This window comes from Acinonyx jubatus, chromosome B1, assembly GCF_027475565.1.
Source record: "Acinonyx jubatus isolate Ajub_Pintada_27869175 chromosome B1, VMU_Ajub_asm_v1.0, whole genome shotgun sequence".
Lineage (NCBI taxonomy): Eukaryota > Metazoa > Chordata > Mammalia > Carnivora > Felidae > Acinonyx > Acinonyx jubatus.
Window position 1 is genome coordinate 107,951,830 of NC_069382.1, and position 27,403 is coordinate 107,979,232.

Sequence of the window (27,403 nt, forward strand, 5' to 3'; positions counted from 1 at the left end):
TAATTTATAGATCTACACAGAGTCTCCATATTAACATGTGGCATAACTTTTCTAATTGAGGTCAGGATAAATGAGTTTTACTGTTTATGCTGTCCACAAATTAATCAAAATGAATATTGCCAAGCTATTTATGTGCCCACAAACATCAATTAACCAATTTAATTTTACATTCCTCCCAGCTATTATTTTCATTCCAAACTGCTGCCTCTTGACTCCTAGTACATAAAGGAGGACATTCTTTAGTAAACAGTGCTAACAACTTGAGAAGTTTTCTAAAGGCTACTCCACACAATGCCCGGCACAAAGTGGGCACTCAATAAGTGTCAGTAATTGACATTAAAGACACTATGAGCCAAGAAGTGTAGGGTGTCCAAAGCAAGCCTAAAGGGCCACGTGACTAGTTCGTGACGTGCTGTCATATTGGACAGCATTTTGAAACACAACATAAAACAATTTAGCCATTGTGCACTCCTACTTTTTCTGAAGAAAAATACATATTCACATAATACTCAGAAAATGGATAACTACTAACGCAGGGGCTCTCCCAAGGCTTTATTTGTAGAAAGAGTCAAGGATGAAAATAAAAAAGCAGGAAGGGGGCTCCATTGCAATCAGGCTTTAATAGTTACTTTCTGCAACCTAAGTCAGTATTTTAGTTTATTAACATTTCTTGTAAGTTTCCATCTGTAAACTAGGGAGACAGTGGATAGAGGTAATCTGAAAAGGACTCTGTTAAGGGGATTTTAAGATGAATGAATGGTGCACAGCACAAGTGTTGATCACTGAATGGGGTAAAGTCTAGTGCCTAGAGGAACAATGTTCTTAGAGGATGTAACTCTTCACAAGCTGACCGGTTATGCTCTATATGATGCATGCCACAGTTGTCTAGACCTATCTATGAAAATGGTCTCTCACATGCTATGGTAGTTAGACACCATGCTTGATCATTAATTAGAACAAGATAAACGGGAGTGCTATCCTAACAAGAATTTATAATCAACCTCTCCAAATAATGTCTTACTACTGTTAAGTATATAAGAAACCCCACCACTAAGCTCAAATAAATTTTCCATGGCTGAGATTAGCAAATAAAAGTTCATTTATCCTTTCCATATCTCTCAAGTCTCATTTCACTTACTATATGGACAGTTTTCCTTTGATGATTCACAGGCATTATTTTACAGATACATATTCTCAATTAGAGAACCCTAGAGATTCTAGAGAAATAGCAACTTTTCATAAATTTTTTGGGTTATGACATGCAATATGAAGGCTTAAATGTTTTGATACATTTGCCATTACTGAAAAAGTCTCTTCAATTTAAAGCAGAGCCCAGTTCAATGTAATCATACACTCAAATGTTTTAATCTATTTCTCTCAAAGTATTTTAAAATAGTAATTTCCCAACAAAATAAATGCACATGCACACGCAAACACACACACACACACACACACACACACACACACACACATACACACGTGCACATACACTCTTTGAAATTAGACAGGAGACATAGACATTTAAAATACACTGCCAGGCTATAGCCAGGAACTGATCAATTAAGAACAAACTCAAGTTCAAACTAAATTTTTAATATTAGTTCAAACTGGAGCAGATTTAAGTATTTATCAAAATTACCAATTAAACCTGACTTGTTATGAGGATGGTAACTGATTTCCTTATACTATACATTAAAATACTGTCAAGAAGTTTCAGTGATTATAAAATACATTATTATTAATTTTTTTAAATTACATGTTGAGTATGCATTTAATCAAGAATTAAATTAACAATTACAGAATGATTGACTAAATTCAATTTATTTCAAAGGCTGAGAAAACTTAGAGCACCAAAAAGAATCTGAATTTCATTGTCCAACTGATATTTAATTTGGGTTCTATTTCAAGATCTCTCTTGAGCAAACTTATTCCATGTACCTTAAAGTATAAATAATAGTTTATAATCCTTTACCTACTATTCATACTAGAATAAATATCTTGATTATATATCATTTGTTCCCCTGGATAATGGGAAATTTTGGGGTAAAGTTTTTAATTATATCCTACTTTTTTTTGGAAGAGAGAATAATTTCATAGGCAATCAAAACCCTGGGAAAACTAAAAATAAAAATATTATAAAATCAATATCATTAATTCAATTCTCCTAAAACTGTGCCATTGTGGTCTTATGTCCTCTGAGCTACAATGTTGTTGGCCATATGTCGTTAAGGAACAAACACTGGGCAGAGCACTGCCAGTCACCAATCTGAACTTTAGTATTCCAATCTGTGTAATAGTGAGCTACAGCAAATAGACTCTTCTGCTAATATTTGTATGTGTTAAATCTTTAGTCATAAGTTTATAAATCATCCTATGAGGTCAACATATAATTTACCTACTCTTCAGGACAATAAGAAAGAAATAAAAGAGGGAAGAAGGGAGGGAGGGAAGGAAGGAAGGAAGGAAAGATTGTAAATATAAGAAAATGCAGATCTGTCTCTCAAACCTAAGAAGAGTGTTTGCTTTAAGAGCACTTATTAAAAATATTTCTAATAAAAATGTTTTTCCTTTCTATTAGCTCTTTAGAGCTAGTATTTAAATATTCTCAGGGCTTTCCTAGGTCAATAATGAATCTCTCCCCTAAGTATGTGTTCTCCTCAAACCTGTTCCTGGCCCTGCCTCCTCTGGCTCAACTGACCAGCACCCTATACTCTCTGCTGCTCAGGCTAGAAATGTTGATGTTTTTGACATTCCTTTTCCCATACATTTAGGTCTAAAGAGTCTGCATTTTTCCATCTCTTAGTCACTACTTTAGGTCAGGAATTCATCATTTCCTGACTGAATTACTAGAACTCTCCCCTGAATATTTTCCTGCTTCTGGCCTTGCTCTATTCCAAATCCATTTCCCACACAATAGCTAGCTGGAGTGAGCTTTCTGAAGCTCACAGCTGTTCAGGGCACTTCCTATAATTTCCACGATAAAAGACAAAACCTTGAATGTGCTCTACAGAGTCCTGAATGATGTGGCCCCACTCCCCTATCTTATCTTTGCCTTTTCTCTTATAATTTCTTTTGGACTTTTATAAACAAGGAATCCTCCACGCGTATCACCTCCCTCCCTCCCACTGTATTTACAAGACTTCTCTTGGAACCCTCCCTGCCTGGCCAACAGAAGACTGAGGGCCTGTTGTGAACACAGAGTCATCACAGCGATAGCTACCCTGCACTGTAATCATCTTTTTACATGCTTGTCTTCCTCACTAGACTATGAGCTCATGGTGGACAGACACTATATTTTATTTGTCTGTTTGTTCCTAGGACTTCTGACAATGTCTCTAATAGAGCAGACACTCATAATTGATTACTGAATACATAAACAATAAAAAAAATCTTTCTTGACACATTTAAAATGCAATTGTTTTTCACAAACATTCATTTCATTTAGCCCATAAATATTTATTTGGCACTCTATGCCAGGCTGCAACATGTCATTTAAATAAAAAGAGGCAAATGGGCAGTATTTCTGATGTACACATACATTCTTCAGTAAATCTCTGGGAATGGCAATCTGTAGCAATCTATTCAATTGCCAGTAAATGCTCCTTTGTTTGTTCGCATTACCATTCTGTCAGCTCTTGTTAGATTATTTTTTCAGATGTTTGATTTTGTCATGAAGTGGTCGAGGCACTGAACCTACTGGTAATCATTTGAATATAAGCAGGAATGAAAAGAGGAACAATTATGCAAATGGCTATAAGAGCAATAGTGGCCACAAACCAGAAGATGGTTTATTAAGTAAGGATAAGACTATTAATCACACTGGATATTCCAGCCATGCCTAAAGCCTATGCAGAGTAATCACTGTTGATGCCAGAGAACACTCCAGTTGTTCTCTAGAGGGACAAATAGATTACTCTTACAATGAATGTCTATCACACACACATACACACCGCCCCCTCTCCCCCCGATTACTCCATGGCTTGGCCATCGTGGGCCTCTAAGGTATTATATGCTCTGGAAACCCCTATTCATTCCATTCTTTCCACCCATAGAGTTGCTCTGTGTTATCTCATTCTTTTTTATTGAGGATGATGGGTTATCCATAGATCCCTGCCCTTACAGTCACAACTAATCCTCTGCACAGACCTCACTTCTTTTTGGCCATGACCTTCTCTGACATTGCTTCTTACCTATGACACTCAATTCTTTCTCCTTCTCTCCACTGTTTCTCTTTATTTATTCATATATACCTTTCCTTCTAACATGTTTTGCTTTCAACACAAACACTAACCTCTGTAGACAACAACCAATAATATAACAAATTCATAGGAAAATACCTTACAGTTATCAGCCTATAGCAAGTAGTCATAGAAAAGACATGCGTTTCCTACTTTTGTTCATGATAAACAACCAATTCAAGGGGGCAGGTGGAACCCCCCAATTTTTCCACTGTTAGATATCAGTAATTTAGATGTATGTTAACTGCAATAAAGGCGCATCTTGAAGAAAGGAGCACCATAAAAATTTAAAATCTTGCCTTCTTTTTTATGACATTCTAATGTTTACAATTAGAATTTCCAGGGACACCTGGGTATCTCAGTCAGTTAAGCATCTAACTCTTATTTTTGGCTCAGGTCATGATCTCACGGTTCATGGAAATCAATTTAAGCCCCTCCCCACGTCAGGCTCTGCACTGACAGTGTGGAGCCTGCTTGGGATTTTCTCTCTCTCCTTCTCTGTCTGCCCATCTCCTACTCTCCCTCTCTAAAAATAAATGTACAAACATTAAAAAGATAAAAATAAACAAAGTAAGGATTCCAAGCTTCTAAATCCCTAAGGCAATAACATTTATTTCTGACTTCATATTTTGATAATTCATTAAACTTTATGGCAAGATTCTACCCAAATTTTGTCAAATTTTACTAAACACATAGGTCATGTTATATTTGGTTGATCAAGAAGTATGTCACGACAACTTAATTTTATACTAAATTCTTCCAAAAAAAGAATCATCAATAAGAGTGAAAGTAGCTTCCATTAACCACTGACATTTTAAAATGTCAATTTTATTGAAATATGTTGTTTCTATTTTGGTAACATTCAATTTTAGCTGCTTTGGGGAACAAACGTTAAAAATGATCTCTGATAAGGTATTACTTTCTCTTTGTTTTATAATCTGATACGGTTCAGTTTGTTAATATCCCACACTAACATAATGGAAGATGGCTCTTTCTATGTTATAAAGGTATCATACAGACCCCTGATCTCATTGTTCAGCAGAGCAGAAATGGCATTTAAAGCTCTTTATGTGCTATGTTTTGTCTCTGTAGCCAATAGTACCTCAGTAGTCTTCCTTATCCAGTTTGCTATATATTTATGTCCTTGGGTTTTTTCCGTAGTCCAGTGAAAAAAATTAACTTCCAGGAAATTTTAGACCTTCCTCTGCAGTTTGATAAACAGACTTCATATTAACCATTTGAATTTTGGATCTGTGAAACTGACTTCATCTGTCCCCCACTCTTCTAAGAGATTCCTGTTGAAAACATCTAGGACTTAGACATCTTCGTTGATACTATTTTGATTGTTAGAGATACAGGTATTACAGATGGTTTGAGTACTTGATAGTTCTAACCATTCTGTCCTGCTTCTTTGCATTTCTTATCATTAAAGATCTTTTTGTTATATAAACCACATTACAACTCTTAAGAGGCTCTCCCTATCCAGTTTGCTTTGTTCCTTGATATGTCAGAAATATTTTTATTTATCTTAGTGACACATGATCCCATCTTTGATCATAGTCTGCTGGGCCCAGTGTCTGCAGCTAGATCTATTCTAAAGCCAGATCCCAAAAGCCCTCATGGGCCGAGTCTGGTTGAGACACGACTACCATACCTCACGATATACTTGCAAAGTACAATGCTGCTCTGTGGAATGACTCTATACTTTAAATTTCAATACTGTTTAACTTACAAAATTTGTTTTCAATTTCACATGCTTATGAAAAGGACCCATCCCTTTGATTAAGCTTGTTAAAATGATCAATCCCTGAAGTACATTTGAGTACCTACTATAGTAAAACTACAACACTGTAACTTCAATTTATTGAAAACTCAGAGGAAAAAAAGAGCAGAGAGAGATAAAACACATATAAAAGTAAAACTTTGAGAAACATAGATATATTTGTATACACATGCATATGTACACATATACATACACATCATACCTTAAGAACAACGGAATTCCAACCATAGATGTTCTCAAATAAGAACCTACTTTGAAATGAGTTAATTAGGAAAAAAAACTCTAATCAAGTTGTATCAGAGTTTAGGGTCTGATAGTTTTGACATTTCAGGATAGTATTCTATTTTTTCTTTTATATGGTAGAGACATTTTCCTAATCAACTTTGTTACTCTGTTAGGTCAAATTCTTGACCTTATTTACTCCATGGCATTCAATGATACTTGAGCTCAAAGAGGAAAGAGAAGGGAAAAAAAGAAAAAGCCTTTGAACCCTTAAAGCTTTTGTCTATACATTCCACTCTTGTATCTTGCCCGGATGTGTTTTTATCCCTGAATCGTCCATGAAAATGCATGTGGTTTCACACAGAGAAAAACTGCTTCTTTAGGATATGTGGAATCACAGAGATCCCATTTAACTCCGCTGTGCTTTAGTGTGCAGGACTGTTAGAAGGTTTTAAAGTCAGTTACGATATACTGTTTGTTGTAACTGAAGTGTCTTTGGTGGCGTGCTCTACATACAGGTTTGTCTCCGCTTGAGAGTCTGGAAACTACCCTGACGTGGGCACAACCACGTACCCAGCCTTTAACGTCTAAATGAGCATCACACTTCAATTCCTTGTGTTTTAGTCCTTTTGGATTACAATGACATGCATGCCTTTTAGCAGCTTTCAAATGGGAGAAACCTATATATATCAGAGGAGGGGTCCTTCAAAAGTTTTATAAATCAATGGAGCACTGACACATCTTAGAAGAAATGGAACCTAGATTTCAGCAATGTAACTTATATCTAGATAACCTATATACTTGAGTCACTGGCCTGTAGGCACCTCATCCCAGGAGCTTGAGTGACATTCATCAAAACAAAGCAGGAAGAGAATAAGGAAAGTTCCGGAGTTTAGCCCTGCTTTAGGGCAGCTAAACATGCCAATAATATGTACTGAGTGTGAACAAGAATCAAGGTTAGGAGAGAAACAGTGCAAATAGGGTATTGAGAGGGTCATGCCAGCTTGATGTGGTAGATTTCATGTACTCCAGAGGAACGTTTCAAGTCCCACAAAGGTGAGAAAATTTGTATTGAAAATAGTAAAGTTAATAGTTTATAAAACAATTAAAAGGGTGTTTAATAGTTTTTAAACATTAGTGTGACTTTAAGATGGAAACACAGGGAATTAACATTTAAATATTACTTGTACCAAAGAAGATGAAAAATATTTCTCCAGGGGCACCCGGGTGGCTCAGTCGGTTAACTGTCTGACTCTCACTTCGGCTCAGGTCATGATCTCACAGTTTGTGAGTTCCAGCACTGCATCAGGCTCTGTGCTGACAGCTCAGAGCCTGCTTGGGATTCTCTCTCTCTACCTCTCTCTCTGCTCCTCCCCCATTCACTCTGTCTCAGTCTCTCACAAAATAAATAAATAAATTTAAATTTTTTTTTAATTAAAAAATACATTTCAGAAAAATTTTTGTCCCCTCTTTTGTAATGTCTTGAATTTCCTTGTTAATATATGTGACTGAGAATAGTTGATCACAAAATGTTAAAAGCTCTGGTTATGTTTCATTCTGTAATATGTGCTCATGCTTGATACAATCTCCAACTTACCCAAATAACCTTGTCCTCTGGGTTTGATTCAGAACACTAACCTATGACAAATTTGAGTTTAGGACACAAAAATAGTAATTTGATGTTTATTTTATTTATTTATTTTGTATTTGAGAGAGAGAGAGAGAGAGAGAGAGAGAGAACACCAGCAGGAGAGAGGGGCAGAGGGAGAGAGAGAGAGAGAGAGAGACTCTCAAGCAGGCTCCAAGCTCAGTGCAGAGTCTAATATAGGGCTCAATTCCATGACCTTGGGATCATGATGTGAGCTGAAATAAAGAGTCGGATGCTCACCCAATGTTTATAGCAACACTATCGACAATAGCCAAAGTATGGAAAGAGCCCAAATGTCCATCAATGGGTTAATGGATATAGAAGATGTGGTATATATATGTGTATATATATATATATATGTATATATATACATGTATATATATATACATATATATACATGTATATATATACATATATATACATGTATATATATACATATATATATATACATGTATACACACACACACACACACACACACACACATATATACACACACACACCATGGAGTATTACTCGGCAATCAGAAAGAATGAAATCTTGCCATTTGCAGCTACATGGATGGAACTAGAGGGTATTATGCTAAGTGACATTAGTCAGTCAGAGAAAGACAAATATCATATAACTTCACTCATATGAGGACTTTAAGACACAGAACAGATGAACACAAGGGAAGGGAAGCAAAAATAATATAAAAATAGGGAGGGGGATAAAACATAAGAGACTCTTAAATATGGAGAACAAACAGAGGGTTACTGGAAGGGTTGTGGGAGGTGGAATGGGCTAAATTGGTAAGGGGCATTAAGGAATCTACCCCTGAAATCATTGTTGCACTATATGCTAACTGATGTGGATGTAAAGTAAAAAAAAAAAAAAAAGTGATTCAGGCCATTAATTAATAAAAATATCATATTATTTATCTGGATTTCATGGTATGTGGTATTTATTACTTTTAAAATGTGTAATTCATTGTGATTCTTTTTCTCATTATAAATAAATACTTTCGTAACTAAAAAGAAAAAAAAGAGTCGGATGCTCGACCAACTGTGCCACCTAGGTGCCCCAATAATTCGATGTTTAGAATCAGTACGTATTTGCTGTGTCTAAGGCAATGTGACATGATATAAGAAGAAAATCAGTGCTCATTATGGGCACAGCAAGCTGGTCAAATACTGTGACACCAGGGCATTAGGCTGCCCCAGGTAGGATATTATTCTCATCTCATGTATTAAAACTTCCAAGTACATAGGCTTAGAAAAAGAACCTAAAATCCTCCTAAGGTAAACACATTTAGGTAAAGAGAACATGTATGTAACGTTAATAGAAGTACTTGTGTTTTCTCTGATCGGTGGTCAAGTGTTCTATAGTACTTAAAATATATGCTCAACTTACAGTATCATTATACACTTGGTTATAACTAAGAATTTAGTGTCAAGAGGGAACCAACATTACATATCTAAATATTTTACCAAGCTCAATTAAGATAAGCAAGTGAATTACTAAAGGCAGAGAAAACAGAAGGAAAAATTTTATTGAGTTTGGCCATGCAGTAGCAAAGTTAATTAAAATGAGAAATGGAGTGCACTTTTCCAAGAGACCAGGGAGTGATTCATTAGTTGTGAGAATATTATCTGTATATGGAGAGCAGCAGCCTGTTCATGAAAATTATTAGAGAATCAAGTTTTGTAAATAAAAGAGAAAGTTAATTCTCATGGCCAAAGTGAAAAGGATAACTCAGTCATGCATTATCACCACTGCAATAGAAGCAGCACATCGCACAGATTCCCGTACAGACTCATGGTGTGTCAGTTACAAAAAAGAGGCAGACGGGGCACCTGGGTGGCTTGCTTAGTCAGTTGAGTGGCTGACTTCAACTCAGGCCATGATCTCCCTGTTCCTGAGTTCCAGCCCCACACTGGGCTCTCTGCTATCAGTGCAGAGCCTGCTTCAGATGGCCTGTCCCCGTCTTTCCCTGCCCCTCCCCCACTGGTGCTCACTTGCTCTCAAAAATAAACATTAAAACAAAAAAAAAGAAGAAGCAGAGAAGTAAGATGATTATCTGAGTTACTCAAACTAAATAAAATGAAATCTTCCAGACTGGTAAGAAGATGAAAAGTGCTCAACAAATGTCAGTTGCCAATGTTATTATATACATTATGTATATAATATCACCAGTAAATAAATAAATAAAAATACTTCTACCCATTACCAGAAAAACGATCTTTTAAATAACCATTTTACCCAGAAAGAATTCAGGAATAAAATGGAAAAATTAGAAAAGCACTGCATCAGTGCTGACATCAGCCATGTCAAGAGTGCCATGTTCAATATAAGCAGACATGTGATTCGTAAAAACCAAGTGCAGCTATTTGGAAAAAAAAAACAAAACAAAAAACAACAATCATAAACAAAATACTATGCTGGTAATTTGGTTATATCATTCAATACTATCCAGAAGTTCTTTACATGTACCATTTCCTTAAATATTAATTGATGTAGGGGCAGCTGGGTGGCTCAGTCAGTTAAGCATCTGACTTCTGCTCAGGTCATGATCTCATGGTATGTGAGTTCAAGCCCTGCGTTGGGCTCTGTGCTAATAGCTCAGAGCCTGGAGCTGTCTTGGGATTCTGTTTTCCTCTCTCTCTGCCCCTCCCCCACTCATGCTGTCTCTCTCTCTCTCATAAATCAATAAACTTAAAAATAAAGAAAATATTAATTTATGTAAAAACCTGCAAAAGTATATTTAAAAAACAAAAAATTCTGTTTTGCATTTATAATTTCATTATGTCTTTAAAATAAATCATTAATAAATATCAACACAATTTCTTTTTCTGAATGTATCTGGGAGTTCAAGAGAGAGCAAAAGCTGTTCTAAACTCCACAAGGTAACTGTGTCTCTTAAATTCCTCCTTCTGTGATGTCTTAGACACAGTCAGCTAATTCTTACTGAATTCTGTAGTTAAAAACAATTCACTATGGAACTTTTGATAGTTTGAACTATCAAATAGGCTAAACTGTTGACCTTTGTATTATTTATAATTTACGTGATTTCTTACAAATATGTTAAGTGGAATTCTACTAGAAGAAAAAGCTTTCCCTTCTTGCTTACTTATTTATTCATTTATTCAATTATTTACTTCTGGTAGTACGAACTCATAGGGATTTATTCTGTGAGTTATAATTCCTTACTTCCATTATTTATTTTGTTGCTCCAATTTCTCTATAGTAGGTCACTGGAAGCTCCTGCAAGTTGACATGCCCCATCACTTTTTGAACACTTCCTTACTTGAATCAGCCATTTGCCCAAGAAGTTCTGGTTCCTTCCATTGGAAAATGGCATTTAGAAAAAATCTGGGCTACATATGCTCATTGCTACCGAGGCATCATTGCTGCCAGGGGCTCTCAGGGGACAGAGCACATTATACTGATGCTCACATGAACATTTTTAATCCTTTCAGTGGCAAGTATATTTCCTTTGCTCTTCCTGCATAAAAAGCAAGTAAATCTAGTAATATAATAATGAATAATATCATGTGCATAGTGATTTCAAAACATTGTTTCATTTTAGTCCTGACACTTCCTCTATGATATATATGTTAATTATTAGAGTTAACTATTACTAACCCAGATTTGCAGAAAAGCAAACCAATTTAAGGATCAGATTACCAGAATGAGGTAGAGCTAAGCAGTACACTGACTCTACATTTTACAACTTCTTCCATTATACCAAATCAGAAAGATAGATAACATTTCTATTTTTTGGCCTTTTATATAAAAATTTCCTGCATTTAAATATGACAGAGATCTTAGGGGCGCCTGGGTGGCTCAGTTGGTTGAACAGCCGACTTCAGCTCAGGTCAAGATCTCGCGGTCCGTGGGTTCGAGCCCCGCGTCGGGCTCCGTGCTGACAGCTCGGAGCCTGGAGCCTGTTTCGGATTCTGTGTCTCCCTCTCTCTGACCCTCCCCCGTTCATGCTCTGTCTCTCTCTGTCTCAAAAAATAAATAAACGTTTAAAAAAGAAGTATTTAAAAAAAATATGACAGAGATCATCTTGACAACATTTCAAATTAACCATGTATAAAGTAATGTATTTTTATTTCCCCCTGAATTTCACTTGAAATTTTTCTTTTTTGCCAATGACACCAGCACCTTTCAAATATCATTGAAATGTATAATCTGTGGAGCCTGATGTGGGGCTCGATCCCACAACTCTGGGATCGTGACTTGAGCCGAAATCAAGAGCCAGATGCTCAACTGACTGAGCCGCCCAGGTGCCCCTGAAATATGTAATCTTAAGTCATGCTTATTCACCTCTCTTTTTTTCACTATTCCCACTTGGGTGCTAATATCCATCCTGTTTCCCTCTCCACTGATTTTTCCCGTGCAAATCTTCTAATCCAGGTCTGTTCATCCCTCTTAGATTACTTTACAGTCTCCTGGATGACCTCCATTTCCTCCCCCATAATCTTACATTATCATACAACCTTCCATAGTTTCTTTTTTTTTCCTCTTTCTTTCTTTCTTCCTCTTTTTCTTTTTTCTTTTTTTCTTTTTTTCTTTATTGAGTTCAGTTACCTCTTCCTTGCCCTGAAGTCTCTCCTGTGTGGTCAGCATTATTTCCAAGTATTTACCAACTCCTACCCAGCCCTGCCACTCTGGTCATGTCATGCCAGGCCCTTCATCAGCTCCTATGTGTGTCCTCTGAGATGTTCCCTCCACTTAAGCCAAATTTGACTGTCTTCCCAAGGCCCAGCTTGAAATCCACAACTTCTATAAACATAAAAAAGCTATAACACTTAAGCTAGCACTGTCCTCTACTTTTTCCCCATTGACATTAACCTTAAATACCTATCTAACAGAGCAATTTCTTGAGAAAAAATTTTTAACTCAACCAAAATCTTGACCACTCTTAACTTAAAATTTATCTCATGGTAGTTATTTAATAATTCTTTGATCCAAAGAAGTGAAATATCCTGAATTACATTACATGTATTGTACATATCAAATTCACATTGAAAATAGGGAAGATGATTGATGGTACATGAAGCATGACAATTTTTTTTTAATCCAGCACAAGAAAGAAGAGAAACAAACAAGCATAATTTGAAAGAGCTTCTGGAGGGGTGTCTGGTTGGCTCAGCTGGTGGAACATGCAGTTCTTGATCTCAGGGTTGTGAGTTCGAGCCCCATGTTGGTGTAGAGATTACTTAAATAAATAAACTGAAAGAGAGAGAGAGAGAGAGAGAGAGAGAGAGAGAGAGAGAGAAAGAGAAAGAGAAAAAAAAGAAAGAGAAAGAGAAAGAAAGAAAGAAAGAAGGAAAGAAAGAAAGAAAGAAAGAAAGAAAAGAAAAGAAAAGAAAGAGGGAGAAAGAAAGAAAACGAAAGAGGGAGAAAGAAAGACATTCTGGTTGACTTTAAGTGTAAAAGGCAATCAAAACTAGAAAGTATAATTATCTGAGCTTCCTGATTAATCAAGTTTTATAGAATTTTAAAGACCACTGGAGTTACTAAATTGTTTCATGAGCTCTTATACAACTTACTAGGGAATACGTAACCCAGAAGGATCTTGTACGAAGGCTAATTGCAGTGACTAAAGTGAAATGCATCTCAGTTATCAAGCTTCCTTCGATGGCAAAATATTTCTGATACTAGCTTGTCACCAATTCTTCTTCTATCTTTCCAGTGTTGTTTTCTAGCATAAAAGCCAGAAGTTCTGAAATATTTCTTTTTGTGTTAAATGACTGAGTATGACTAGTTTATGTTATACCAAAGGCCCTTATCCAATTCGATAAAGTGTTTGTACTCAGAGAATTGGCATCTGCCACTTGGTCCTTTGTCATCTGCCTTCTCCCCAGTAAGGACAACTTGTGCTTACACAGATGTCTTTTTTTCTCCCCCCCCCCCCACCCACACCCAGTCTTTGGTTCCTGTCCCTTGGAGCCCACACTGAAGCCCCATGTTTTGAAGGTGACCACCCTGAACAAAAGCTCCTCATTTCCTAAGTGACCTCTCTTCTCAAAGGAGTTACTGTTTCCAGGTAACCTGTTCCACTTACACTTTATTGGTTTCAGTTGTTTCAGGATGTGACATGGTTTAATTAAGCATTCTGGCCCAGTTTGAGGCAGGAACCATAAATAAGGAGGAAGTTTATACTTGTACTCCTGGAACAACTCAGGCAACGTCTTATTTTCACTGAGCTGGACAGTTGAATGGTTTGTGAGTTGCTAGGGTAGAAGTGTTTACAGTGGACTCTTGTTCATCATAGCATCCTGCCTTTCAAAGATAGCTATTCTGACTACTATTATATCTTTGTAAAATGATTTAAAACACTATGATAATATTTCTCTGTAGATTTATAATTCATGGTATTATCAGCATATGGATGATCTAAGGGAACCGCAGTAAACTTCTTTCTGAGAAATGACTCAAATCAGTATCCAAAATACTGTATCCAACCACACAGATCCATAAGAATGCTTCATTTTATATATCTTGCCTTAACAGCTTCCAGAAAATTTCAAGTACCACAACAGAAACTATTCCCTTCTATTATTTCTTCTGCCAGGTAAGAATTTACTGACACAAGACTTCTTAAAGAAAAATTGCATAATATATACAAGATAAACAATCTCCAACCCAACTTAATAGCCCAAATAACATATTATTCTTGTTATGTGTCAAAGTACCTATTACCCCGGGCTGGTCTGAGAACCCCTTGGATGAAGGCACTGTGCCTTGGATGTAGTATCAACTCAAGAAAATTTCTATTAAATAAAGAAAACCTTGGAGATTCCACTGAACTATCTCAATCATTTATAAAAATGAAAAGAGGGAAAGACACAGTTAAAACTGTACAGTCATACAGGAACAGAAAGAATTCTAACAGATCTCAGGTCCTCGTCATTTTATAGATGTGGAAACTAAGGTCAGATCAGTTGTTTACCCAACATCGCAGTCAGTAGATAGAATTAAACGCAGGTCTCCTAAATCTGCTTTTATGGAGCTTTTAGAAGCATCCGATAATTTTGTATAAATAACACTTATTAAGTTAGTAAACACCTTTCTGCTGTGTTGTGTATTCTCTGTAGCTGTGATGTCTATTCTTACATTTCACATCCACTTCCAATTGTGCTTAACATCTTGAAAGTATTGACAGCTACAATTGATTTCAAAGGCAAAAGTAATATTTTATCTCTATATTAATAATAAAGCTAAAGTAGATTCTTAGAGTCCATGCTTGTAATATTAACATTATTTTTAAAATATTTAACCTTGAGATTTAATAGCTCCCCTGAAAGTCAGGCATTTGGGAAAACTGCCATTACTCGCATAGAGCTACATAAAGAGAGAGGTCACTGTCAGTCTAGATTTCAGCCTTGTTTTACAGACAAAGACTATAAACAAGTGAGTTAAAATTGGTAATGAACAGGTCTTCATGCAAAATATATAAAAATCCAAGAAATACATATTCATATAAAATTATTAATGTGAAATAACACTACCACTCCCAATCAAACGGGGACTAGGTTGATACGTTTATAATAATTGTTGCACCCTGGTACTTCTCTTCTTTAATACAAGATACATGGTTTTCTATCGAGGTGTTCCCCATTACATAAGCAGCATAGTAATGATACAGAGTTAAAGGAACATCTCTAGAGAAAGGCCAGGTTGAATTTACAGTGAAGTTCTAAGGGGAAAGAAAAAGGGTTTTTTTCCTGGCAAGCTACTGAAAAAGTGAGGGAAAATGGAAGGAGTAATTCCAACTATACATGCTAAAAAGTCCTTTCCTGAATTCTGTACACACTGGTGGGGAAATCCATTTCTGGCTGGCCTGACAGCTGCGGTGAACTGGGAAGAGAGTGAGAAAGTCAGATATTCACGTGAAAAAGAAACATACAACAAACAAACAAAAAACCCTGGCACTAAGAAGTTAATGAATTAGAAACATTAAAAGGAAATATCTAAAGAATAATATATAATAAATATATATAAGGATTATATATATAATAAAGATACAGAAAATCTATCAAAGCCCAGTACAAGAAACAAAAAGTAGTTGTTGACTTGCATCAGGAGCTCCAGAAGTGTTGACATCTCTAAAGGTCTGAGGACACCAAGACTGCTAAGTTACCAATGAAATCCCCGGGACATTTACTTGAGTGTATTCAAAACAGCCAAATCTATTTAAGACATCACATTTGAATGTCTTTCCTTCAAAACCCTAACTTACATAACTGTCTGATTTTCTTTGAGCTTGGTTAACATAGAACTCAGAAAAACACAAGCCTCATTCCTAAAGGTTACTCCATTAGGGCAGAGATGGTCATACAGACCGTGAAGCTTTACAACTTATCTTCTAAACATTTGGTTCCTCCTCTCTATGCCCAGAATTAATTGGTTATTATATAGACCACTTAGTCTCATTAAGCTTTCAAAAGGTTGCCAGAGTGCCTCCTATTGACACAGGAAATTTTTTCTCGGTAGCAGTTTAGTGTCATACTGATTATTAAAAGTAGGTCTCTTATTGTTCCAAATTCAAAGATGGGACAGAGTAAGAGTTGGGGTAGGAGGGGATGGCAGAGGGAATATGAATATTTATTCCAGTGGCTTTCAATTCTGGTAGGAATCACCAGGAGAACTTAAAAAATATATAGATTTACAGTCCCCTTTCCTTCCCAGTCTACTCCAGGATTCTGACTTCTTATTATCGGGATAAAGTCAAACCATTCTGATGAGATTTTCCACAATACTGTACACATTTAAACCAGAAGTCACTTCTGTGGGAAAAAGGGTCACACTTAAATACTGATGATTCCATTAGCAATTTAAGTAGAACTCCAAAATTTGGGAAGTGCCTTCTTTGTAGTGTCACTGAAAAAAAAAAAAAAAAAGGTGTATTCTTTGTGAGGAAGAAATTATTTTGAGAAATATGAATGAAAAAGTGTGACTCAATGTAAAATATAAACACTAAAAGATTATTAAATATGATGTGAGTAGACTTAACCTCCTTATATTATCACTGACCCCTGCAGTACTTCTATAAAGTATTTAGTATTCTTTATGATGTCAAAATGTGCTATAAATATCCTTATGGATAAATGAGGTAACTAATACAATTAAAACTTTCGTAATAAAGAACACCAGTGAATTAATCCTGGTTTTGTTCAAGATAAAAACATTTATATGTTTTTAGGTTCCAAAACAAATCAAACTCACTCATAGTAGCTTTTCTACATTGATTTTGTCTTTTTACAGTCTTCTTAAAAACTTATCTCAAGCCATATAATTGGGACTATTTTTACCACAATCCCACAAATTTGACAGCTGTAACCCTAAGCTAGTAGTCACCCACTCAATGGTTGAAAGAGGTTCTATAAGTAAAAATTAATAAAAACTCAGACTTACAGTACTGGCAAAGAATACCATTAATGGTGCAAGTCACTTATATAAAGATAATTGTTCTAGCCAAGATAGGGTTTATGAATTGAACTACAAAAGGGGATATAAGGAATGTTAAAGAAGAAGAAAATGGGGTTTAAAAAAATCATGATTGCATAGAAACCTCCGCATGTAAGTAGATATACCTGAACATATTTATTTAGACTCAAACGGGAAATCAACAACAAAACTGTTGAGTTTTTACTTATAAGTAGACATTAGGACATAGGAAGAGCAAATGTCCAGGTAAAGCTCAAGAAATCACCAACCTACCTTATGTTAGTGTGGTTTCTGTAAGTACTGACATATTGATGAAGGGGTTATAAGAAGTTATATAAAGACAATTTGATGTGAGTCCTAAAAAGTGTTATTGGCATTTACCACATTTGAAAAGATCTAGCATGTAATAAATACAAAGGATCACACTATCATGTTGTCATTGTATTTTTCATCACATTATGTTTGGTTTAGTGCCTGGAAATCTTTTTGTACTTGGTTCTTGGCTAAGTATTGTTGCTGTCAGTGTTGGTCTTGCCTTTGGAATCATGCTGCTGAGTGTCTGAGCAGAACACTGAAGGATAGAAAGAATGATTGGGCTATCCACCTTCCTCCTACACCATAGGGTTCACCTACAGACCACCAGAAAAATGCCACAGTCAGCCATTATCTATTGTGTTTCTTTACAAACTCATTCTTATAACACAATAAAAAAAGTTACAGAATATATTCATCTCCACAACTGCAAATAAAACATTCTTCCATTTTAATAAAGTACACTAATTAATAACTTTAGAAAGTCTCCATCTCTCCATGTCTCCTTACAACTGGATGATAAGTCCATTATATATACTCAATACGTATTCTCATTGTCATCAACTTAATAACCATATGGACAAGAATATGGGGGGGGGGAGTGTCAGTGAGGGTTCCCAAAGGTTATCCTAAAAACAGTGAGCCTTGTTCCCTTCAAGATAAAAATTATATATAGAAAAAATAAAAGCAAATAACTGATCAGAACCTTTTCCTATGAAATTCAATTTAAAAGACTTGGAAAAAAGTTTGCTTTCATTTTCTATGTAAATCCCCTGCAAAATCACCTTCCTGTGTCAGCTTGTGAATGTGAATATGCAAATACATTTTGAAGTCCTGATACAATTGTAACAAAGAGTGATAATATATCATAGTCTATCCTTGACCGCAACTGCTATATTTAAGGAGCAAATGTTAACTTTTAATAAGTTGATTTTCCAAGAAATCTCATGGAATATTTTGAAGCAATTATGATAGAATCACAAACTTAAATACATAGTTTCCTCTCAAACATGTCATTTAACTTCTTACAGGAACTAAAATCCCTTTCAGTGTAGGGAGGTATTCTGAAGATGAAGCAATTGAAGCATTGACAGATTAAATTATTTACTTATTCCCTACATTCAGTGTATGTACAAGACCAAGGAATCATCACCTCTTTTTCCCAATGAACTTTGGAGCCTGGATTCAAATCCCAACTCTTCCACATAATAGCTGCATATGATACAGCAGTTTCCATGAGTCTGAGTCTCAGTTTCCTTATTTGCAAAATGGAGAGAATAATCCCTAATGTGTAGACCTGTCTCTTGATTAAACAGTACAATGTATATAAAGTGCCAGATACAGGGCCATATTGGCACTCAATAAATATTATTATCATATAATTTATACAGAAAACATGAACTCTGGCTTTTTGAATAGTATAAACTAAAATAATAAAGGAAGAACTTCTTAAACATCACAATGCTAAGCACCAGTCATACAGATTGCCTTTTATGACATACGATTCCAGCGAATGTTGTAGACACTATAATGGATTAGAGAATGGCCTGTCCATGCTGAGAAATGGAAAACATATCTACTATTTGAAAATAACTGGTAATCATAAATTTAAATAAGAAGGGTTATTTAAGTATATGCTTTTTCCAAGGATGGAATTGTTTTGTTTTGTTTTTTACAGATTCTCTGAAATTATGTTTTTCCAAATTAAAAAAAAAGTGATTGTGGAGAGAATATTATACTCAAAATCACTTCCTACAACTAAATCTTATAAGTCTGTGAGAAATCATTCCTTTTGGCATCCTTCTCAAGTTTAATGTCTCAGGTTCTAGTGTAGAAATAAGACATGTGGACTTACAAAGAAATGACTTCAGTTCATATAAGCTAATAATTAGTATAGGAATATCCTCTTATTCCTGTAAAAACCTAGAATATCAGTGTACCATTTGGGGCAAAAAATGTTTGTTTGCTTCAACTAATCTTAATCTTGGTCCCTTTGCTTAAAGGTAAGCTTTATTCTAGCTCTATCATAGTATGACACATATACTATATATATTTAATATACGCTATATTTAAATATTAGCTATCCAGACTCAAAGACGACTGAACATTTTATTCCAAGATAAATTCTGCTTATATTGAGGTTGAAACTAGATCCCCTACTATACAAATTAGTCATTTAAAAAAAAACATACCACTGACAACTTAGTAGAAGGCTTATAGCCAAGCATGCAATGTGTTTCAAGTTTACAATAATTAAAACTTACTTAAAATGTTTTACAGAGTATAAAACAATAATGCAAAGATTCTTTTAATCAACAGCAAGTTTACAAAAATCTTAAAATGAGATCCAAATATGAAGCTGCCTAATTGATTTAATACTCAATCATTTTTACTTCAGTAAAAATCTTTTCAACACCAGCTTATTTTTTTTGAGCTCCACAGCTGGCTATTACCTGAATTGGGGCAGGTCTCATCTGAATTTTGCAAATAAGCAAGTTCTTTCGCAAGATACTTTACAAATGGATATTTAAGTGATATATTTAATCATCACTACTACTGATGCATTTCTTTATGTTTATAAAAAGGCAACAGCAAATAAAGTATAATAAGTTTTAGGTTACTTTCCGGAGATGGTGTTCCAGAGTACCACTAATAGGCAACTATCCTTTTTTCATTTCTTTATGAACTACTATTCTACATACCTTAAATAATAACAATGAGGTACACTTTTTTATCTTAAACCAAATTTTAGAACTGGCTCAAGTAGTTATGGGGGGGGGGCGTTGAAAATAAATCTAAAACACCTAAAAATGTCAGTCACTCTTCTAAGCTAGCATTTGTTATGCTGTGTAAAAACTCAAGCATCTGCAGTATAAAAGGGAAGAGGTCCAGAAGGTATGTTAAAAAAAAAAAAAAAAGAACAAGAACAAATAATAGCTATGCGATTATTCCCCCAATTTTCCTTGGTTCTAGCTTAATGATATTATCTGGATGTGAAGATCAGATAATGCTGTCATAAGACTGCATGATTAACCATCGATCTTGCCACGGTGCTGGATTCAAGCTAAAGCAATGCAGCTAAAACAATGGAGATTCTCAACAACTATTGGCACCTTTCCATTTTAATGATGTAGTCTTTCCATTTCAAGAATGGATAGAAAAGGGGAAAAGTGAACTAGATACAGAAACAAGCCACAGCGAGACCAAGAAATGTTCTAGGTGTATGCGTGGTACTCTAGCTAAGCAAAGTTACTAGGTCACAACTGGATGCTGAACAGTCCTGGCCAAGAAGCAATATACTATGTTTTGGAGAATATAAGATAAAAAAGATACGATCACAGGAAATTGTTTTATGTAATAATGTTCCATTTAGAGGATTAGAAGCAGAACTGTGGTAACTGTCAAGAAGTAAGCCAGCTCCCACAAAAATGGCCAAGGTATTATAAAAAAAGAATTACGGCATCCTTGAAACAAGGCCTTCTAAAGGTCAGACAAGCAATACTAAAGTTTTCTCCCAGAAGGAAAAACAAGAATATGCTTCTAATTTTATTTAATTATGTTGCCTAATAATAGTTACTTCCACTAACTAGTGGTGAAATAAGTAGTAAAACTGAAATGGGACGAATCCCTACATAGTAAGATCTTAATTCAATGTGGGTCCTCACGTGTCTTTCCGAAAATTAGGCAAAGATAGCATCCTCAAAATGGAAAGGTAAACATACCTATTAATGAAGAGGGGTGGGGGAAGCACTGAACATATGGATTATTGAGCATCTGATCTGCAGTGTATCCCCAACCCCCGAGTTATGTTTAACAACAGCTTGTGTACCAACCACTATTTTTATGCTTTGCTAATGTAATATGCTGTTTATCACATTCTGAAATTATTCAGTGACCTACTTTGTTAATTAAGGCATTTACAGAGATCTTCTTCCCTTATAGAACCAGACCACTGACTAAATGAACACTTCCCTTCCGCCCAGGTGTAAGATTATTTCTATTGTAAAGAAAAAAATAATGTTTCGAAAGACAGAAAGAGACAATTCTCTAGTTTAATGTAGAGGGAATCTGCGTTTCTTCCTGTTATTTAACCTTGGTCTTTTCACCTAATTGCTACAGCCAGGAGAGAAAATCATAAGATTACTGATGGAAACCAGAAAATAAATGAATTACAATTTTAAAGATGCAAGGACACAGCTCACTGCACCAATATTCTTAGTGCAGTTTCACATAGAACAGTGTGCACCTCCGGAAGGGGAAAGAAAAAGGAGTAAATAAAACCTGAGGCTTATTCCTACCAGCGATCTACATAACACATATTGTCAGTGAGAAGGCGCTGTGCTGAAGGTCTAGTAAGTAGAGATGAGGAACAAGAAGAGAAAAATACTCTACCCTGCTAACCATCAATCAGCCCTTTCCTTCTCCTAAGACAAGTGTTGGGAGTTACTTGGAGGCATAAAGCACCTGGCTCTGAGATTGAGTACACATAACTGAGAAAACCAGAGAAAAACGAAGTGCGGTTTGGCTTGGTTAAAGCGAAGGAAATTTGCCCTGCTCAGGCATCTCCTCCCAATGCAGCAAATTTGGACATGAGCTATAGGCTGCAAACTGAGCTTGGGAATGGTGCAGGGGAATGATGGAGGGAAGGGAAGATGAAGTTGCCGGCTCTGAGGACGGTGGGTTTCTACACGTAGCCTCAGAGGCAAAGGGTTAAAGGGATGCTCCTCGTTACCTTTCTTTTCCGTTCCATACGTTCCCTGGGGATTTTCCGTTGTTTTTTCCTCTCTCTCTCAAGGTTTTTTTCTTTTTCATCCAGTTCAGCCTCTCGAACTTTTTTAATAGAAGCAGCAGCGTGAGCCATTTTGCAGAGAAAATCAGCAGAAGCAGTTTCGGCGGCTCAGTTTCCACTCCCCAGCAAGCCAGGTGATTTTAGAGCTAGATGGAGATACGGTTTTCCCCACCAGGGCAATGGCTGGCGGCCAGAGCACTCACAAAATAATCCACTCCGCCCCCGAGCTAGGTCATAATCTTGCTCCAGCCTCTGCAGCACCCATAATTCACCAGAACGTACCAAGGTCCCAGGCCAAGCCCCCCAGCAGCACACACCTGCACACACGCGGGCATAGGTGTGCACCCACACTGGGAAATGGTCCCAGGGGAAGGCGGAGCACTAGACTTGGAGCTCTTCAGCAGTTGGGTGGCCGCAAGTGCAGGCAAGCATCCTACTAGTTGAAAAAGCCTTCCTTAGACACACATCACCAATTGGAACAGTCTTTGGGGACTCCTCCAGACAGTCTGTGTCTTCCGACTGGAGCCAGGAAGAGGCCACCTCTGTGGAACTGCTAGGGGGTGGGTAGTTTATTGCCGCTTCCAACCACACCTCTATGCAGGGTGAGAAGAAAATGGTGCAGTCTCACTAAATGACTCGCTGCCGCTGCGGGTGCTGCTGCTGCTGCTGCTGCTGTTGCTACGGCAGTTCTGCTGTAGCACATGACATGAATTCCTGCCTTTTAAATCTCAGCCCTTCCCTTCTCCAAGGTTCCTTTCCAGAAAAGAATCAACGCTGCCGTTTGGGGAGAAGACGGGCACAGTTGGAGTTACTTGCCACCGCTATGGCAATACCCGGGTGAGCGCGTCCGGGAAGGGCTGGGGGTAGCCCGGTCCTCACTGTGTCATTTACAGCCCCACGTGAGGCTGCATTAGGGAGCTGCATTAAGCCGGAATCGAAAGGAGCTGTCAGTGAGCACACAGCATAATCTGGGCTCAGCCACGTTACCCTGGGAGAAAAAGTGGGCCCTCCAAAGAGGGGGAGGAAGGCAGAGGCAAAAGGGAGAGGGGGGTAGGAACACCTAAAACCACTCTCCATCATTCTAAGGGGCATACAGGTACTCATTGTTAAATTACCAAAGGCTTCTGTTAAACACCAAATAAACATTAAGCCATGTGATGAAGTAAAGAGGGTTTAACATTCCTAGATGTTGCTGTTAATGTACCCGAAAGGGAGACTCATTGAATGAAAGGATACAACTCAGTAATCAGGATGAACCCAGCACTTAACCTCGTCCAAAAGCCAAAGGAGAAAATAATTGCCACTGTATGGGCCAGCATGCATGGTTCAGAGGTCAGTGAACTTCTAGCCAGCACTATTAATTTCTTATGTACAGGATGCATAACCCTCCCTGACTTAAACAGCTGAGAATTAATCTCCTAAAAAAAAAAAAAAAAAGTAGCAGCTTATCAACTCCCTCCTCTGGAAAATCTTGTACATATTTATAAGGAAACACACATAGACATTTAGGCCTCCTGGGAAGATAATATGTGGACTTGGGGAGGATTCCTATATGTTCTTAACCAGGTGAATCATCGCCTGCCACTTGATATAACATAATTGAAACATTTTCTTCCCTGAGGTACTTCAAGATAATCAGTGGTGATGGTGTCAAAACAGTCATTAGGAATGAAGGTGGTTCAGGGAAAGCGGTAAGACTGGAGCACAGGGTGTTCTTAACACCATCTGGCATTTTTTCTTCTTCTAAATACTTTTTAAAAAATGTTTACAACCAAGCTACTCTTTTTTGGATCGTGGATGTCCTTTTAACTTAATAACATGTGTCCCAACAAAAATGTGGCTGAGCCACAGACATACAGTGGTTTTCCCGTTAGTGAGAAGGACTTTTTTGGGCTTCCTCTGGGACAATGCCCTTCCCTAGTCCCTTTAGAACCTGTTCATAGTGTTTCACAACATATTCTTCCCTTTGTAGCTCTCCCAAAAGGAAGGTGGAAAATCACAAGCACAGCTAGAGAAGAAAGTGAGGAGTTACTGTTATAAAAAAACAAAAATAAAAACAAAAAACAAAGCAAAAAAACCCAAAAACCCATGTTTATTTCATTAGCCTTTAACGAGCTCAACAGCCCTACTTGTACATTGGACAGTATCAATTGGATTCTGCCGTTTTGTAATGCCAGGAAAATCATACACTTTTAAAACTTCAATCTGATAACAACAACAACAACACATTCTTAGACATGGTTAACAGTCTTAGCCCTCAAGATTCTCTCCCTTTTTCTTTTTTTTTAATAATTTATTTTTTCAGTAAACTCTATGCCCAACTCAAGCTCACGACCCTGAGATCAAGAGTCGCATGTTCTACCGATGAAGCCAGTCAGGTGTCCCTCTGTCCCCTCTTTCTACAAGGCTTGAGAGCTGTTTCATTACTTTGTTTCATGAAGAAAAGATAATGAATCAGATGTTAGTTTGTCAGGTGTTAGTTTAACATAAATATTTCACTACGTTCGCCAAATCTTTAAAAAGAGTAATTACCCTACTTTGCTTACATATTCTCATAATGTCTTTAGATGCGATGCAGAGAAGGAAAGTCACTGTGTTTTTCTAGTTGAGGACACTAGAAGGCGAATAACGTGTTCCAGATAGTTTTCCCAGGACAGTTTACAATGGCAGGGGGACCAGTTTCAGCACTCATAAATCAGCCTATCTCGGGAGAAGGAACCCACTCAAAAAGCCCCACTGCAGGCTCTACTACTCAAATCACAAAACAGGAAATCTCAGACTGGGATGAATATTTTTAAATAAAATGAACTGGTCACAAGTCCTTTTTTTTTTTTTTTTAGCATGCAATCTTTTATTTTTATCTTCCCCAATCATAGAACACTGCTTCCTGGTGAGACGGATGGCAACACAGAACCCTTTTTGGAGCACCAGGCACATGAGGCATCCCTACGCAGTGATAATGTTGTCCCTCTACAACTGACTTATTCAATAGTAAGCTGTTGAGAAAAAGATTTTTTTTTTAAAACCATACCTTCTTGTATATTTGTGTTGTTCAGACTTTCCTATGATTTCTACTTGAATGGGAAAAAAATCAGTGCCAGTCCTTCTGAGGAAAGAGAGCAGGGCACACTCACCAGCTGACCTCTGCACAGACAGGGCACCAGGTTCCAGTCCCAGGAGCTCCCAGCCATTTAAAGGATACACGCACCACATTAAAGGCGTCTTCCCATCAAGCTTCCAGCAGAGATATAATACTGGCTGAATTTTAAACTTGTAACAAAAGCCGCTTCCTTCCACAAAGCATCTTGGCCATCAATGGGATAAGCTGGTGTCTGCCTTCAAAGTAAGGAACACACTGTCGTTTACATTTAAACTTGAGAGCCAGCCTAGATAGATTGCCCTTCAGAGAGGACATACTTCATTTTAAAGGCAGGAGAGAAAATGGCCATTTGCTGTCCTCAGTGTCCAGCACTCCATTGATCAGAATCCAAAGAAAATCCTCTGCAGACCTCAGGCATCAGTCAGGGCATCGCTCAATAACAACTGAGCTAGCCATATGCAACTTAATCCCCCTTCTCTCTCCCAGTCTCACCCAGGAGAAGGAGCAATGCAATTAAACAGCATATACTGTCACTCTACCACAAATGGAGTGTGGGTGGTAAGTGGGAAAAGAAGCAGATGCACCACAAAGACGGCTAAAGCATCACCTAATCAGGAAGGAAAAAAAAAAAGGCAAAGGTTCTGCTCACTTGAGCTGGGAGCCAAGAGTTCATTCTGCTTAAGTGCAATGGTATTTGTATTTGAGGATTCACATGTGTTCTGAGACTCCCGAATGGTCCGCGTAAGATAATGCAGACTGAACGAATAGTTGCATTCATCCATCCGCCTCCCCACTTTGTTTTACCCAGAGCCAAATCCAAAAGCCAATTTGATAACACTAAATTAAGAGAGCAGAGCTTGCTAATAATCCTAGATCCTACTTCCCGTTCATAACAGTTTCTGTAAGGAGATGATTTGATTAAAATGAGACTATCGAAATGGTATAGTTCTTCTGCTTCTGCCTGAGGAACCCCAGTTCCAAGTCAAAATAAGTGGTGTCTAGAGTTTCAGACAAGGAAGCAGGAGCCTAAAGACCCCTATCCTCCAGCCTCCTAACCGAGCTCATTAACATTTTTGATGTTTCACAGAAACTTTCCAGCTAATAACAATGGTAAGACACAAGGAGTGAAAAGCTTCCCTCTGGGGATCCCTTCACATAAAGAAGATAAAGCCACAAAAGTGTAGGTCACAAATAGTTAGCATTTTGTCACCACCCTAGGCTGTGGCTCTATAACCACTCTGAGGATGGTCAGGGGATGACCCACAGCAGCCACATCCTCGATGAGCAGAGGGAAGGGAAAGGCACAGGGAAAGGAAAATCAAAAACTGTTCCCAAGGAAAAGAGAGACACAGCCTATCTCCCTGTGCCGCCCACCCAACCTCCATCCCCAACTCCATTCATTCATCCCCAAAGTGCAAACCCAGATGAACAAAGATGAATGTGCGTTAGCCTAGCTTGTGTAAATTGGAGGCAGCCTGTGTAAACGGGGCTGGGATTTGCTCATTGTGAAAACTCTTCTGACAGAAAATCCCTTCACTGAGGCTTCTTAATCAAATTTACTTTCTCTGTGCTCACTTTGACGGGAAATAAAGAAATAAGTTCATTCAGGAATTCGAAAAGCCTCACAAGGCTAAAATTTTTCTTCCTCTTAGTTTTCTATATGTTATCTTAGACTGAAAGCCTGGGAATTTATATTTGCCTTTTAAATATTCTTTGTTTAAATTGAAAACTTTCTCACTGTCATCCCATTACTGCACAGCACCTATCTCTGATGGTATCTTTTTATCAACTACAGTTACTGAGGGCCTAATCTGAGTCAGTCAAGAAGCATTGGGGATCCATCAGTGAAAATGACAAAGTCATAAAAATCCA

General features: G+C 37.2%; 1 protein-coding gene across 21 annotated transcripts in view; it reads right to left on the reverse strand.

Annotated features, from left to right (window-relative positions):
- ANK2 (ankyrin 2) overlaps nt 1-27,403 on the reverse strand; it is a 674,296-nt gene that overhangs the window by 254,657 nt on the left and 392,236 nt on the right. For 2 of the 21 annotated variants that reach the window (XM_027063045.2, XM_027063076.2), the window contains exon 1: nt 22,375-23,474. The exons of 14 other annotated variants lie outside the window; for them this stretch is intronic. In XM_027063045.2, the coding sequence (XP_026918846.1) occupies nt 22,375-22,503 (129 nt within the window). In that variant the 5' untranslated portion in view covers nt 22,504-23,474. Of the gene's footprint in view, nt 1-22,374; nt 25,254-27,403 lie in introns of those variants that run through there. 5 more of the 21 variants (XM_053217022.1, XM_053217026.1, XM_053217032.1 and 2 more) reach the window with 5 other exon arrangements.